This window comes from Erythrolamprus reginae, chromosome 9, assembly GCF_031021105.1.
Source record: "Erythrolamprus reginae isolate rEryReg1 chromosome 9, rEryReg1.hap1, whole genome shotgun sequence".
Lineage (NCBI taxonomy): Eukaryota > Metazoa > Chordata > Lepidosauria > Squamata > Dipsadidae > Erythrolamprus > Erythrolamprus reginae.
In genome coordinates this window covers 47271508-47288319 of record NC_091958.1, presented here as the reverse complement: position 1 = coordinate 47288319, position 16812 = coordinate 47271508, and the positions used below count along the sequence as shown (strand labels likewise).

The 16812-nt window shown below is 45.6% G+C and overlaps 1 protein-coding gene across 2 annotated transcripts in view; it reads left to right on the top strand.

The window, feature by feature from the left end:
* The window catches only part of SNX29 (sorting nexin 29), a 213071-nt gene that overhangs the window by 170969 nt on the left and 25290 nt on the right, over positions 1-16812 (top strand). For both annotated transcript variants that reach the window (XR_011559849.1, XM_070761121.1), the window contains one exon: positions 2800-2939. Coding sequence is in view for 1 of the 2 variants with exons in the window: in XM_070761121.1 (XP_070617222.1) it covers positions 2800-2939 (140 nt within the window). In the remaining variant the exon portion in view is untranslated. The remainder of the gene's footprint in view (positions 1-2799; positions 2940-16812) is intronic.

The following is a 16812-nucleotide window of genomic DNA, read 5'->3' as shown; positions in this document are numbered from 1 at the left end:
CTGGGCCAGAGCCAACCACAACACCATATAAATTTATTTATTTATTCATTTTTTTTATGCCGCCCCTTCTCCTTAGACTCAGGGCTGTCTATCTGTCTATCAGACTATCTACCATCTAGCTCTCATTTCTTTCTATCTATCTATCTATCTATCTATCTATCTATCTATCTATCTATCTTTCTTTCTATCTATCTATCTATCTATCTATCTATCTATCTATCTCTATGTAATCTATCTTATCTATCTATCTATCTATCTATCTATCTATCTATCTATCTATCTATCTATCTATCTATCTATCATCTCTATCTTATATACATATCATTTGTCTGTCTGTCTGTCCATCCATCCTTCCATCCATCTATCATCATCTATATACATTAAAACATAAATAAAGTAAAACCATCATTAAAATCTGGACACATGTGGAGGGCAGGGTTAGTGGAAGGACGTGGGATCTGTAGTTACTCAATCTTACGTATTTGTTAATTTTTTACAGAGATCATTGCTCAAGGGACTACACAGAATTTAACTGTAGGAATTACAATTCGGTGAACTGGTGGTGGTTACCTGTTTAGGCAGCTGTCAGAGGGGACTAGGCAAGTTCTCAAAACTAGGTTATCAATTGGTCTTTATCCTTCAGTCATGGAACTAGGCAAGCACCCCCTAGCCCATGCTTCTGAGAACACCTGCTCAGCAGCGGTATCCTACAGAATGCCTAACTAGAGCTATCGGTAATACAGTGGTACCTCTACTTATGAACTTAATTCATTCTGTGACCAGGTTCTTAAGTAGAAAAGTTTGTAAGAAGAAGCAATTTTCCCCATAGAAATCAATGTAAAAGCAAATAATGTGTGCGATTGGGGAAACCACAGGGAGGGTGGAGGCCCTGTTTCCTCCCAGGAGATTCTAGAGAGGCCCCACAGAGGCTTCTCCCCTCCTTTTCTAGCCCTTTTCCCTCCCAGGAGATTCCTAGAGAGGCCCCACAGAGGCTTCTCCCCTCCTTTTCTAGCCCTTTTCCCTCCCAGGAGATTCCTAGAGAGACCCTACAGGAAGGGAAAGGAAAGAAAAGGAAAGTTATAACGAGAGGGAGGGAAGTCCTACCTTAACACTTCCCCCCCCCCCCAAGACACGAGTGACATGGAGCTGGCCACGTCCACCCCGAACCCCTGAGGTCAAAGGCAACTCTGATGAAATAGAGTTTGAACACCCCTTCTTTAACTATCATTGAATGACAACTCCCATTGGCCAACAAGGAGGGATATGCCCTCATAACCTCGAGGCTCGACTACTGTAACGCTCTCTACATGGGGCTACGTTTGAAAAATGTTCGGAAACTTCAGATCGTGCAGAATGCAGCTGCGAGAGCAATCATGGGCTTCCCCAAATATGCCCATGTTACACCAACACTCCGCAGTCTGCATTGGTTGCCGATCAGTTTCCGGTCACAATTCAAAGTGTTGGTCATCACCTATAAAGCCCTTCACGGCATCGGACCCGAATATCTCCGGGACTGTCTTCTGCTGCACGAATCCCAGCGACCAGTTAGGTCCCACAGAGTGGATCTTCTCCGGGTCCCGTCAACTAAACAATGTCGGTTGGCGGGACCCAGGGGAAGAGCCTTCTCTGTGGCGGCCCCGGCCCTCTGGAACCAACTCCCCCCAGAGATTAGAATTGCCCCCACCCTCCTTGCCTTTCGTAAGCTACTTAAAACCCACCTCTGCAGTCAGGCATGGGGGAATTGACATCCTCTTTCCCCTAGGCCATTACAATTCTATGCATGGTATGTATGTATGTATGTATGTATGTCTGGTTTTTATATTAATGGGTTTTTTAATCGTTTTTAGTATTGGATTATTATTGCACATTGTCTTATTGTTGCTGTTAGCCGCCCCGAGTCTCCGGAGAGGGGCGGCATACAAATCCAATAAATAAATAAATAAATAAGTATTGGAAGTTGCCATTCAGAACTTCTGGACTTCCGTAGGCCTGGGGCCTTGTGGTTGCCCCTTCATCTCCTTTTTCTTTGTCCCAGGGTGTTGTGATTCAGCCTGAGGCTCCTCAGGGACCGGCTGCGTCTCTGCTGGCTCCATGCCCGGAGGAGGAGGACAGTGAACAGGAGGGGGAGGACCAGGCAGACGGGGGAGAGGAACGTCAGGAAGAGGAGGAGGGAGAGCAGCCTGAGAACCCCGGGGGGGGGGTGTGCTCTCCCCAGCCAGTAGCCTGGACTCACTGGATGAGGAAGCACAGGCCATAATAGACATGAGACAGCGACGTGCTGCTCAGAGACGGGACCAATTAGAAAGGTATTTGCACCATTGAATTGGCAACAGCTGGGTTTGGGTGTGGTTCTCCTCAGCAGGGTTGAAAAAGGCAGGCCAGCCCTTACAGCCTTGTGGAGCGTTATCAACTGGGAGTCCTGTGACCCTGCTCTGTATCTCGGTGTCTCTGATCTTGGCTTGTGGCCTAGAAATCTGGAAGACTTGGGGGAGGAGTAAGTTTGTTATCTCCAGAGTTGTTTTTGACAGCAAGTATCCTGTCTTATTTCATGGCCTTCGTGAAACCTCTGTGAAGTTCCAGCGTGTTCCTATTTGGAAGGACAGTTTTTTGTTACCTGTGTTTGCTTTGACTTTTATAAAACTGCCTTTGCTTTTTACCAGTGTGTCTGGCTTCTTTTTTGGGTTGGTGTTGGCTTCTGGAGGGACCCAGACAGAACACAGGGCGCGAGTGTTAGTGTTAGGATTTTAACTTGCCGAGCCGGACGAATTCAGGCGTCCCTCTCTCTCTGCTTCCCTTTAGGACGCAAAGTTCGTGGAGGAACGGCGGAAACAGTTGCAAAGCTACTTAAGGAACGTGATGAACAAAGTCATCCAGGCGCTGCCAGAATTTGCCGCCAACCCCAAAAAGGAGACTCTCATCCATTTGATGCCCTTTTTCGTGTAAGTATTTTTTTTGGGGGAAAGAATTGATTGTTTAATGGGGCGTCGAGTGGGTATTTTTCTTTCTTCTGTAATTTATAAAAGACGGAAAGGAAAAATAAAAAAAACACAACAAACCTGAAGGAGGACTTCTGTGAGGTTGTGACAACTTGGAGTGCGATTTAAGAAGCATCCTTCATCGAGCACAAAAAAAAGGCTTAAATGTTTTGGGTTTTTTGAAAGAAGAAGGGAGCTAAAAACAATAAGAGCACTACTTCATTTGAAATGCAGTTGGATCGCGTTGATAGCAGTAAATAGATCTTCAGCGATGAATAGAATTGTAAGGGGGGGGGGAAATAGCTCTCCGTTTTGGGGGAACGATGGTGTTGGAAATTGTTGTACATACTTCAGATCGTGCAGAATGTGGCCGCGAGAGCCATCATGGGGCTCCCTAGATTCGCCCATGTTTCTGCAACACTCCGCGGCCTGCACTGGCTGCTGATTGGTTCCGGTCACAATTCAAAGTGTTGGTAATGACCTTTAAAGCCCTACATGGCATTGGGCCAGAATACATCCGGAACCGCCTTCTACCGCACGAATCCCAGCGGCTGATAAGGTCCCACAGAGTTGGCCTTCTCCGGGTCCCGTCGACCAAACAATGTTGTTTGGCGTGCCCCAGGGGAAGAGCCTTCTCTGTGGCGGCTCTGGCCCTCTGGAATCAACTCTCCCCAGAGATTAGAACGGCCCCCACCCTCCTTGTCTTTTGCAAATTGCTCAAGACCCACCTTTGTCGCCAGGCATGGGGGAGTTAGGATATTCCTTTTAAAACAGCCGGGGGGCTTCTCGGCGTTCTCCCGAACCCAAACCTTTTGGGTTCGGGAGGCCGCCGAGAAGCACCGCCGCCCAGCTGTCACCTTCTGAAATAGCCGGAGGGCTTCTGGTTCTGGTTCAGGTTCCGGAGGCCACCGAGAAGCGCCCAGCTGTTTGAGAAGGTTACAGCCGGGTGCCGCCACCCGGCGGAGCGCCATTTTTGCAATCAGCGGCGGCGTTTTCGGCCGATCTGGAGGCTGGAAAGGAGGCGGGGAATCCCAATAGGGAATTCCATGGGCGGAGCTTTGATGTCACGAAGACGTCCTTCCTGGAGGCCAAAACGGGAGAACGCCGAGAAGCCCCCCGGCTGTTTCAGAAGGTGACAGCCAGGCGGCGGCGCTCAGGCGGCGGCGCTCAGCGGAGCGCGATCTTTTCCCCTTTGCACGCATTAATCGATTTTACATTGTTTCCTATGGGAAACAATGTTTCGTCTTACGAACTTTTCGCCTTACGAATCTACTTCCGGAACCAATTAAGTTCGTAAGACGAGGTATTACTGTACCACCTCTGAGTGGCCTCGCTCCCATCTATTCTCTGCCACCCGAGTCCCAGCTGATCAGGAAGAAATGGGGATTTTGATTTACCAACCTCACATTTTGGCAAATTTCTACCACTGGTGTTTGAGAACCGGCCAGAACCTGCAAGCAACCCGCCACTGCTGGTAGCTATTTGCATGCTTAATAAATTTGTAGCGTGTGTGCTTTGTGTGTGTGTTGATATCTTCTAAGTGATTAATGGTTTTAAGCCAGCCAGGCTACCCCAGGTTACCTGGAGGAAAGGTGAACCATAAATCTAACGGACAGTCCCTTGGAATAAGCTGCAGCAAGGTGAAAATCCTCACCTCTTCCACATCTTTAATTGAACATTTACTTCACGCAGCACATTAGAGCCGGCAAAACCCTTTGGCTGACGAATAGGGAAAGGGTTGGGGGTTTTTTTGGTTTTTTTTGAAGGCAGTCAGTAGAAACAGAAGTTTAACTCCTGCAAAAAAAGAAAGAAAGGACAGGGAAGCGTGTTTCAAGATGCATTTCTTCGCACCCGTCAGCTGGCATTTTCTGGCAAAGGAGCTTCCATAATCTTCAAGATGTTCACAATATGAGCTTTCATTTTAAAGCGGAGCAAAATACAAATGTCTGAATGTTTGAAGGGTGTTTTCTTTTTAACAAGCTGGCTCTCAATATCTTAGGTTGTTATTATTATTATTATTATTATTATTATTATTATTATTATTATTTATTGGATTTGTATGCTGCCCCTCTCCGCAGACTCGGGGCGGCTAACAACAATAACAAAACAGTATAATCCAATACTAAAAACAGTATAATCCAATACTAAAAACAGTATAATCCAATACTAAAAACAGTATAATCCAATACTAAAAACAGTATAATCCAATACTAAAAACAGTATAATCCAATACTAAAAACAGTATAATCCAATACTAAAAACAGTATAATCCAATACTAAAAACAGTATAATCCAATACTAAAAACAGTATAATCCAATACTAAAAACAGTATAATCCAATACTAAAAACAGTATAATCCAATAGTAAAACAGATAAAACCAATCATACATACAGACATACCATGCATAAAATTATAAAGGCCTAGGGGGAAAGTGTATCTCAATTCCCCATGCCTGGCGGCAGAGGTGGGTTTTAAGCAGCTTACGAAAGGCAAGGAGAGTGGGGGCAATTCTAATCTCTGGGGGGAGTTGGTTCCAGAGGACCGGGGCTGCCACAGAGAAGGCTCTTCCCCTGGGTCTCGCCAAACGACATTGTTTGGTTGACGGGACCCGGAGAAGGCCCATTCTGTGGGACCTAACCGGTCGCTGGGATTCGTGCAGCAGAAGACGGTCCCTGAGATAATCTGGTCTGGTGCCATGAAGGGCTTTATAGGTCATAACCAACACTTTGAATTGTTACCGGAAACTGATCGGCAACCAATGCAGACTGCGGAGTGTTGGTGTGACATGGGCATATTTGGGAAAACCCATGATTGCTCTCGCAGCTGCACCCCAGATCCTTATAAATTTAATAATTAAATTAAATTAAATTAAATCCTGATTTTTGTGGAAAACCACCAATTTGCCAGTCCTCTTTTAATATCTCGCCGTGTTCCTTTTTGGTTTTGCTCGAGCCTGCAACAATCTTGACTAGAAAATGCTTTTGATATTCTGGGGTTGTCATTGCAACCTGGATAGTCGTCGTCAACATCATCATCTTTATCATCCTTGTTTAACAAGCCCATAATCCCTTGCGGGATGGAGTCGGGTCAGTAGAATGGAGCTTGCAGAGTGTTTGGACCGGCCGGATGTCCTTCTAGGGATTATTTCACAAGTTTAGGAGCAAGGATCCTGCATTAATTTCTACATTGATTTAGCTTATCGGTTGTTTTCAGTGGTGCATGAAATTATTACTAACTGTTTGGTTGGTATAGTCAACCCAGATTTCCATTCCCTTCATTTCCTCATCCCTTCCCCTCCTTCCCCTTACTTCCTCATCCCTTCCCCTTCCCTTCATTTCTTTCACTTTGCTTCCTTCCTTTCCCTTCCGTTCTTTCCCTTCCCTTCCTCATTCTTTCTCTTTCCCTTGCCTCTCTTTTTTTCCCTTCTCTGCCTTTCACTTCCCTTCCTTTCCTTTTCTCTCCCCTTCCTCATTCCTTCTCCTTCCCTTGCCTCTCTCTTTGTCTTCCCTTCCATTTCATTCCCTTCCCTTCTCCTTCCTTCCTCTTCCTTTCCTTTCCACTTCCTTCTTTCCCCTTCCCTTCCTCTTCCCTCTCTCTTTTTCTTCCCTTCCTTTCCTTTCACTCCTTCTTTCCCCTTCCTCTTCCCTTCTTCTTCCCTTGACTCTTTTTCTTCCCTTCCTTTCCTTTCACTCCCTTCTTTCCCCTTCCTCTTCCCTTCTTCTTCCCTTGACTCTCTTTTTCTTCCCTTCCTTTCCTTTCACTTCCCTTCTTTCTCCTTCCCTTGCCTCTCTCTTTCTTCCTTTCCTTTCCTTTTCCTTCCCTTCATCATTCCTTCTCTTCTCTTCCTTTCCTTTCACATCCCTTCTTTCCCCTTCCTTCCTCATCCCTTCTCCTTCCCTTGCCTCTCTCTCTTTCTTCCCTTCCCTTCCTTTCCTTTCCTTTCACTTCCCTTCATCATTCCTTCTCTTCTCTTCCTTTCCTTTCACTTTCCTTCTTTCCCTTCCCTTCCTCTTCCCTTTCTCTTTTTTCTTTTCTTCCTTTCCTTTCACTCCCTTCTTTCCCCTTCCTCTTCCCTTCTTCTTCCCTTGACTCTCTCTTTTCTTCCCTTCCTTTCCTTTCCTTTCACTTCCCTTCATCATTCCTTCTCTTCTCTTCCTTTCCTTTCACTTTCCTTCTTTCCCCTTCCCTTCCTCTTCCCTCTCTCTTTTTTCTTTTCTTCCTTTCCTTTCACTCCCTTCTTTCCGCTTCCTCTTCCCTTCTTCTTCCCCTGACTCTCTCTTTTTCTTCCCTTCCCTTCCTTTCCTTTCCTTTCACTTCCCTTCATCATTCCTTCTCTTCTCTTCCTTTCCTTTCACTTTCCTTCTTTCCCCTTCCCTTCCTCTTCCCTCTCTCTTTTTTCTTTTCTTCCTTTCCTTTCACTCCCTTCTTTTCCCTTCCTCTTCCCTTCTTCTTCCTTGACTCTCTCTTTTTCTTCCCTTCCTTTCCTTTCCTTTCACTTCCCTTCATCATTCCTTCTCTTCTCTTCCTTTCCTTTCACATCCCTTCTTTCCCCTTCCCTTCCTCATCCTTCTCCTTCCCTTGCCTCTCTCTCTTTCTTCCCTTCCCTTCCTTTCCTTTCACTTCCCTTCATCATTCCTTCTCTTCTCTTCCTTTCCTTTCACTTTCCTTCTTTCCCCTTCCCTTCCTCTTCCCTCTCTCTTTTTCTTTTCTTCCTTTCCTTTCACTCCCTTCTTTCCCCTTCCTCTTCCCTTCTTCTTCCCTTGACTCTCTCTTTTTCTTCCCTTCCCTTCCTTTCCTTTCCTTTCACTTCCCTTCATCATTCCTTCTCTTCTCTTCCTTTCCTTTCACTTTCCTTCTTTCCCCTTCCCTTCCTCTTCCCTCTCTCTTTTTTCTTTTCTTCCTTTCCTTTCACTCCCTTCTTTCCCCTTCCTCTTCCCTTCTTCTTCCCTTGACTCTCTCTTTTTCTTCCCTTCCTTTCCTTTCCTTTCCTTTCACTTCCCTTCATCATTCCTTCTCTTCTCTTCCTTTCCTTTCACTTTCCTTCTTTCCCCTTCCCTTCCTCTTCCCTCTCTCTTTTTTCTTTTCTTCCTTTCCTTTCACTCCCTTCTTTCCCCTTCCTCTTCCCTTCTTCTTCCCTTGCCTCTCTGTTTCTTCCCTTCCCTTCCTTTCCTTTCCTTTCACTTCCCTTCATCATTCCTTCTCTTCTCTTCCTTTCCTTTCACTTTCCTTCTTTCCCCTTCCTCTTCCCTTCTTCTTCCCTTGCCTCTCTGTTTCTTCCCTTCCTTTCCTTTCCTTTCCCTTCATCATTCCTTCTCTTCCTTTCCTTTCACATCCCTTCTTTCCCCTTCCTCTTCCCTTCTTCTTCCCTTGACTCTCTCTTTTTCTTCCCTTCCCTTCCTTTCCCTTCATCATTCCTTCTCTTCCTTTCCTTTCACATCCCTTCTTTCCCCTTCCCTTCCTCTTCCCTCTCTCTTTTTTCTTTTCTTCCTTTCCTTTCACTCCCTTCTTTCCCCTTCCTCTTCCCTTCTTCTTCCCTTGACTCTCTCTTTTTCTTCCCTTCCCTTCCTTTCCTTTCCTTTCACTTCCCTTCATCATTCCTTCTCTTCTCTTCCTTTCCTTTCACTTTCCTTCTTTCCCCTTCCCTTCCTCTTCCCTCTCTCTTTTTTCTTTTCTTCCTTTCCTTTCACTCCCTTCTTTCCCCTTCCTCTTCCCTTCTTCTTCCCTTGACTCTCTCTTTTTCTTCCCTTCCCTTCCTTTCCTTTCCCTTCCCTTCATCATTCCTTCTCTTCCTTTCCTTTCACTCCCTTCTTTCCCCTTCCTCTTCCCTTCTTCTTCCCTTGCCTCTCTGTTTCTTCCCTTCCTTTCCTTTCCCTTCATCATTCCTTCTCTTCCTTTCCTTTCACATCCCTTCTTTCCCCTTCCTCTTCCCTTCTTCTTCCCTTGACTCTCTCTTTTTCTTCCCTTCCCTTCCTTTCCCTTCATCATTCCTTCTCTTCCTTTCCTTTCACATCCCTTCTTTCCGCTTCCCTTCCTCATCCCTTCTCCTTCCCTTGCCTCTCTCTTTCTTCCCTTCCTTTCCTTTCCTTTCCTTTTACTTCCCTTCATCATTCCTTCTCTTCTCTTCCTTTCACTTTCCTTCTTTCCCCTTCCCTTCCTCTTCCCTCTCTTTTTCTTCCCTTCCCTTCCTTTCCTTTCACTTCCCTTCATCATTCCTTCTCTTCCTTTCCTTTCACTTTCCTTCTTTCCCCTTCCCTTCCTCTTCCCTCTCTTTTTCTTCCCTTCCCTTCCCTTCCTTTCCTTTCACTTCCCTTCATCATTCCTTCTCTTCCTTTCCTTTCACATCCCTTCTTTCCCCTTCTCTCTTCCCTTCCTCCCTTCCTCTTCCTTTCACTGCCCTTCATCATTCCTTCTCTTCTCTTCCTTTCCTTCTTTCCCCTTCCCTTCCTCTTCCCTCTCTCTTTTTCCTTTTCTTCCTTTCCCCTTCCACTGATAATGATTTTAAGGTCCCCTGAAGCAGCAAGCTGGAAAGGAGTCATGATGAAACTTCGCTTACGTTCCATTGGATTCTGTATGCTTGAGTTCGTGCCACACATAAGCCATGAATTAACGGTTAATAGACGCCGTTACCGGCTTTGCAGAAGGCTCCTGCAGGAATAAACCAAACACACATTAATGCTTTGTTCTAATGGCCAGGTTCCTGGGCGTCCTCTCCAACACCTGGCCATTTTTCTTCTGGCATTTCATCCACACCATTTGGCAGCAAATTGGAGAAGCCCTTCCCTAGGCGGCTTCGATTTTCGAGGCTGTTCTCCCTGCCCTCGGAGGCCCCTGAAGCTATTGGCTGAATCCATCCTTTAATAAGGGCTCCATTCGCCCCGGCGGCAGAGCTCTCAACCCATGGCCCAAACCCAGCCATTAACATTCATGAGAAGCTAATTGCCTGGTCTTTTGAACAGCCTCGGGGCTGACCGGCAACCCGAAAAGCAAATTCCAAAGCAATTCCAGAGCCGGGAGGTCAAAATAAATGCCGAGAAAGTAGCTCTTGAATCGAAGGGTTTTTTTAAGCTGCAACATCTGGAAGACAGCTAAGGAAAGTTTTGGAGACTCGGTTACCGAGAACCAGAGAAGGTTGGAAAACACACCCAAGATGTTGATGGTCTGGGTCAGTGTTTCCCAACCTTGGCAACTTGAAGGTATCTGGACTTCAACTCCCAGAATTCCCCAGCCACCATCCAAATATGAAGTCCAGCATTCGCTGGCTGGGGAATTCTGGAGTTGAAGTCCAAATATGAAGTCCAAATATTGAAGTCCAGCATTCGCTGGCTGGGAATTCTGGGAGTTGAAGTCCAAATATGAAGTCCAAATATTGAAGTCCAGCATTCGCTGGCTGGGGAATTCTGGGAGTTGAAGTCCAAATATGAAGTCCAAATATTGAAGTCCAGCATTCGCTGGCTGGGAATTCTGGGAGTTGAAGTCCAAATATGAAGTCCAAATAATGAAGTCCAGCATTCGCTGGCTGGGGAATTCTGGGAGTTGAAGTCCAAATATGAAGTCCAAATAATGAAGTCCAGCATTCGCTGGCTGGGAATTCTGGGAGTTGAAGTCCAAATATGAAATCCAAGTATTGAAGTCCAGCATTCGCTGGCTGGGGAATTCTGGAGTTGAAGTCCAAATATGAAGTCCAAATAATGAAGTCCACCATTCGCTGGCTGGGGAATTCTGGAGTTGAAGTCCAAATATGAAGTCCAAATAATGAAGTCCAGCATTCGCTGGCTGGGGAATTCTGGGAGTTGAAGTCCAAATATGAAGTCCAAATATTGAAGTCCAGCATTCGCTGGCTGGGGAATTCTGGGAGTTGAAGTCCAAATAATGAAGTCCAGCATTCGCTGGCTGGGGAATTCTGGGAGTTGAAGTCCAAATAATGAAGTCCAGCATTCGCTGGCTGGGGAATTCTGGGAGTTGAAGTCCAAATATGAAGTCCAAATAATGAAGTCCACCATTCACTGGCTGGGGAATTCTGGGAATTGAAGTCCAAATATTGAAGTCCAAATAATGAAGTCCAGCATTCGCTGGCTGGGGAATTCTGGGAGTTGAAGTCCAAATATCTTCAAGTTGCCAAGGTTGGGAAACACTGGTCTGGGTCACAGAATAATAGAGTTGGAAGGGATGTTAGAGGTCTTCTGGTCCTCTTGTTTTCCTGCATTAAACTTGGTGGATGGAGCTGTGTTCTGTGGACTTGTTCTAGATTTTTTTTTGTTCTTCGCTTGTGTCCTCTCATTCCATATCACAGGTCTTCTACTAGTCCCTGCTGAGCAGACACAAGAACAGATTTTCCCCCCAAACGCCATCACTCTGCTAAACAAATAATCCCCTCAGCACTGTCACACTATACTATTATTATTACTCGGAGTCCTTTTTGGAGTGAGCGACAAATAAATATAAATAATAAATAAATAATAATAAATGTTAGTCTTCTCATTGTTCCTATCACCCATCTCCATCCAGTTATGACTGTGTGACTGTAACTTGTTGCTTGAATTCTTATGATTTATAATAATATTGTTACCTGATTCGTATTCTGTGGCAATCATTAAGTGTTGTACCTCATGATTCTTGACAAAATGTATCTTTTTCTTTTATGTACACTGAGAGTATATGCACCAAAGTTAAATTCCTTGTGTGTCCAATCACACTTGGCCAATAAAGAATTCTGTTCTGTTCTATTCTATTCTACTCTACTCTACTCTACTCTACTCTACTCTATTCTCACTTATGACTATAACCATGTTGCTTGTATTCTTAGGATTTGTATTAATAATGTTTCCTGATTGCTTATTTGTACTCTATGACAGTCGTTAAGTGTTTTACCTCAGGATTTACCTCAGGATGAATGTATCTTTTATTTTATGTACACTGAGAGCATCTGCACCAAAGACAAATTCCTTGTGTGTCCAATCACTTTTGGCCTCCCCTCCCCTCTCCCCTCCCTCCCCCTCTCCCTTCCTCTTCCTCTCCTCTTCCTCTCCTCTCCTCTCCCCTTCTCCTCTCCCTCTCCTCTCCCCTCCCTCTCCCCTTCTCCTCTCCTCTCCCTCTCCCCTTCTCCTCTCCCTCTCCTCTCCCCTCCCTCTCCCTCTCCCCTTCTCCTCTCCTCTCCCTCTCCCCTTCTCCTCTCCCTCTCCTCTCCCTCTCCCCTTCTCCTCTCCCTCCTCTCCCCTCCCCTCCCTCTCCCTCTCCCCTTCTCCTCTCCTCTCCCTCTCCCCTTCTCCTCACCCCTCCCTCTCCCTTCCCTCTTCCTCTCCTCTCCCTCTCCCCTTCTCCTCTCCCTCTCCCCTCCCTCTCCCTCTCCCCTTCTCCTCTCCTCTCCTCTCTCATCCTATCCTATCCTGTCCTATTCTTACATATGATCAATCTGTTATAGGAGACATACAGTATTTTCCTTCACCGCTTTGGATTACACTTATCTAGCGAACAAAACAACATGCTTCTCCTCCTAAAATATTTATAAGCTGGTTAAAGCCGGGAGAGATCTGTGGAAATTGTTTCTTTCTTTGCGGCCAGCCCCCAATTGTTTGCGCATTACAAAGGTTGGGTAGACTAAAATCACTGCAATGCAGAGCACTTCTGGCTTGGAGGGCAAAAAAGGAGGCAAGGGGGGGGGAGAACAATGTGTGATCCTCCAGATGTTGCTGAGCCACAAACCACCCGGGAATGCCAGCTAGCATGGCCCAGATTGAGACATTTGGGGGACTGTCACTTAGCAACATCTGTAGGACTGACAGTTCCCTGTTCCTTCTACAGATGTTGATAGATCTTTACACTCCAAAGTTAGAGACACACTGGGTGATGGTCAGTTAATTCAGAGGTCAATCCAATAGAGAGGGAGGGAGGAAGAGAAGGGCAAGGCGAGGAGAGAGGAGGGGAAAGCCGAGGAGTTGTAGAAAGAAAGGTAGGTGGTGTGGAATGGAGCGAAGCAAGCAAGGAAGCAGGGAATCTGGGAGGGAGGGAAGGAAGGAGGGAGGGAGGGAGGGAAGGAGGGAGGGAGGTTGGGAAGGAGGGAGGGAGGGAGGGAAGGAGGGAGGGAGGGAGGGAAGGAGGGAGGGAGGGAAGGAGGGAGGGAGGGGAGGGAGGAAGGAAGGAATGGAATAGAATGGAATAGAATGGGAGGAAAGAAGGGAGAGAGGAAGGAAGGAAGGAGATGAAGGGGAGAAAGGAAGGAATGGAATTGAATCGAATGGGAGGGAGGGAGGAAGGAAGGAGATGGAGGAGAGAAAGGAAGGAATGGAATCAAATGGAATGGGAGGAAAGAAGGAAGGAAGGGAAGGAAGGAAGGAAGAAGATGGAGGGGGTGGAGAAAGGAAGGAATGGAATGGGAGGAAATAGAGGGCTGTAAAGCACTGGGAAGCGGTATATAAGTCTAAATGCCATTGATATTGCTATCCTTATGCAGTGGTACCTCTACTTACGAACTTAATTCGTTCCGTGACCAGGTTTTTAAGTAGAAAAGTTTGCAAGAAGAAGCAATTCTCCCCATAGGAAACGTGATTGGGGAAACCACAGGGAGGGTGGAGGTCTTGTTTTCTCCCAGGAGATTGCTAGAGAGGCCCCACAGAGGCTTCTCTCCGCCTTTTCCGGTCCTGTTTCCTCCCAGGAGATTCTTACAGAGGCCCCACGGAGGCTTCTCTCGGGTTTGTAAGTGGAAAATGGTTCTTGAGAAGAGGCAAAAAAATCTTGAACACCCGGTTCTTATCCAGAAAAGTTCGTAAGTAGAGGCATTTGTAGGTAGAGGTACCACTCTACTTATAACTATTGCAGTATCCGGGGTTGCGCAATCCCCCTTTTGCCAGATTCACTTAACAACCGGGTTAGTAATATAACAGCTGCAGTGATTCCCTTAACAACAATGACAAGGAAAGTCGTAAAATGGGGCAAAACTCACTTAACCAATGTCACCCTTTAACAACAGAGGTTTTGGGCTCTGTTGTGTTCGTAAGTCGAGGACTTGCCCGTATCCCCTTCCCAATGGAGATAATTGGAGATAGTTAAAAGATTTAAGATGGAATGCCAGCTCCTTCCGCTTCTCTCAGTAAACCTTCAAAATGAATAAGCTCGGGGCAATATTTGTATTAGTTCATGACAGATGAAGTGATACTAGTGGGAGTAAAAAAAGATGCTCCTAAAGACAGAGAGTTGAATTTGGATTCCCAAAAATATTCGGGGATTTATTTATTTATTTTATTTATTTATTTTGTCCAATATACAATGAGGGTTTTAGTGGGTATATATCTATATACACATAGTAAAATACACGATGAAGGTTATAGAGGAGATACTCATAGTAAAATATATCTAAGAAAGAATAGAAAAGAAGGTATAGTAATAGAGCATATCAATGAAAGAATAGAAGAAGAGATGTAGGAATGGAAGAAAGGTATAGGAGATATAGGAGAGCAATAGGACAGGGGACGGAAGGCACTCTAGTGCACTTGTACTCGCCCCTTACTGATCACTTAGGAATCTGGATAGGTCAACCGTAGATAATCTAAGGGTAAAGTGTTGGGGGTTTGGGGATTGTTTAGAGTGGAGTGTAAACTTACTCACTGTAGCCATTCCGGCCACCAAAGCAAGCGTCCACTGTCGAATTTAATGGTCCTAACATATTTTTGGGTGGGAGCGTCAGAATTAAATTTTTATAGCCGTGCTTGAAGGTTTCAACAGTCGCATGTAACAAACCCTTTCGGCTTGGGAGTCTTTATGATTATGATGACATTTATATTACACAACAGCGAGATGGGGGTACCGTGTTTTTGGAGTATAAGACGCAACTTAGTTTTAGGTGAGGAAAATAGGGGAAAAATCTACCTACCAGGTGTTCATCTGGCTAGGGTTCTTAATCTGGTCAGCATTATTTTATCCCCTGGTTAGGGCTGAAAAAAAATCTTCGGAAGTAGTAGCAATGAAAACAAGCCTGCAAAGACTTAGGGCTTGGAAAAAAAACTTTTTGGGAGTAGCCATGAAAAAAAATCCTGCAAGCTGGAAAGGGCTAAAAAAAAACCTTTTTTGGAGGGAGTAGCAATAAAAACAAGCCTGCAAATGGAAAAGAACCTTCTGTCCTTGTTAGTTTCCATCCGTAGTTTCTCGTCTCGCCTTTTGGTGCTTTAGAACAGTGTTTCTCAACCAGTGTGCCGTGAGACATGGTCAGATGTGCCGCGAAGCTCAGAGAGAGAAAGAAAGCAAGAGAGAGAGAAAGAAAGAGAAAGAAAGCAAGAAAGAGAGAGAGAAAGAAAGCAAGAGAGAGAAAGAGAGAGAGAAAGAGAACAAGAGAGAGAGAAGAAAGCGAGAGAGAGAAAGAGAACAAGAGAAAGAGAAAGAAAGCAAGAGAGAGAGAGAGAAAGAGAGAAAGAAAGCAAGAGAGAAAGAGGGGGGGAAGGAGAGAGAAAGACATAGAGGGGAGGTAGGGAGGGAGAGAGAAAGAGAGCAAAACAGAGAGGAAGGAAGGAAGAGAAAGAAACCGGGATGGAGAGAGAGAAAGAAAGAGGAAGGAAGGGAGAGAAAGAGGGAAAGAGAAATAGAGCAAAAGGGAGGAAGAGAGAGAAATTTTTTGTCCCGCCCCGCTCACTGTGCCCCAGGGTTTCATAAATGTAAAAAATGTGCCGCGGCTCAAAAAAGGTTGAAAATCACTGCTTTAGAAAATAGTTTGAAAGATGGGGGGGGTGTCTTTGTAGAAGCCCCTTAAATATTGGAACATTGTTATCTTGTCACCCCTAGTCCTTCTTTTCATTAAACCTAGACACAGAGGTGGGCTGCTAAGGTGGAACGGTGACATGTGCTTGTCCCCGTGGCTCTGACTGCTAGCGGAGTCCAGCACAATTCTGCTACGGCACCTGGGCAGGTAGCGAAATCACACGCGGACACGCAGGTGCGCCCATGGTAGCGGAGTCCAGCACAATTGTGCTAGGGCACCTGGGCAGGTAGCAAAATTCCATAGCACATCTGCGTGTCCGTGCACGATTTCACTACCTGCCCAGGTGTCATAGCAGAATTGCGCTGGATTCTGCTAGCTCTCAGAGCCACAGGGGCGAGCACACGTCACCATTCCACCTTAGCATCCTACCTAGACATACCTAATCGTTCGTATGTTTTAGCCTCCAGCCCCCTAATCATTCTTGTTTGCTCTTCTCTGCACTCCATATCTTTTTTATACTGTCAACAGAACTGGATGCCATATGCCAAGTGTGGTCTTACTAAAGCTTTGTAAAGCTGTACTACAGTGGTACCTCGACATACGAGTTTAATTCGTTCCAGACCCAAGCTCGTAAGTCGATCAACTCGCATCTCGAACGAATGCCTTTAGACTTTGTTTTTCGCACCGAGATAACTGGAATCAAGGAGATTCTTGCGCCACCTAGTGGAAGCTTGGCTCGTATCCCGAATTTGAGCTCGGGTGTCGAACAGAAATTTCGCTCGCGTCGTGGCTCGTAACTTGGAATACTCGCATGTGGAGCAGCTGGTATCTAGAGGTACTACTGTACTACTACTAATAATAATTAATGATTTATTAGATTTGTATGCCGCCCCTCTCTGAGGGCTCGGAGCAGCTCACAGCAACAATAGAATACAATAGAATACAAATCCAATATAAACTATATTAAAAAACCTGTTATTATTAAAAACTAGCAATTCTTGTCACACCAATCCCAAATGTTTAAGTCAGAAAAGGTGAGGGGGGGGGGAATTAATGCCCCCATGCTTGGCAGCATAAATGGGTCTTCAACATCTTGTGATAAGCAAGGAGAGTGGGAGCAATTCGAATCTCAGGGGGGAGTTGATTCCAGAGG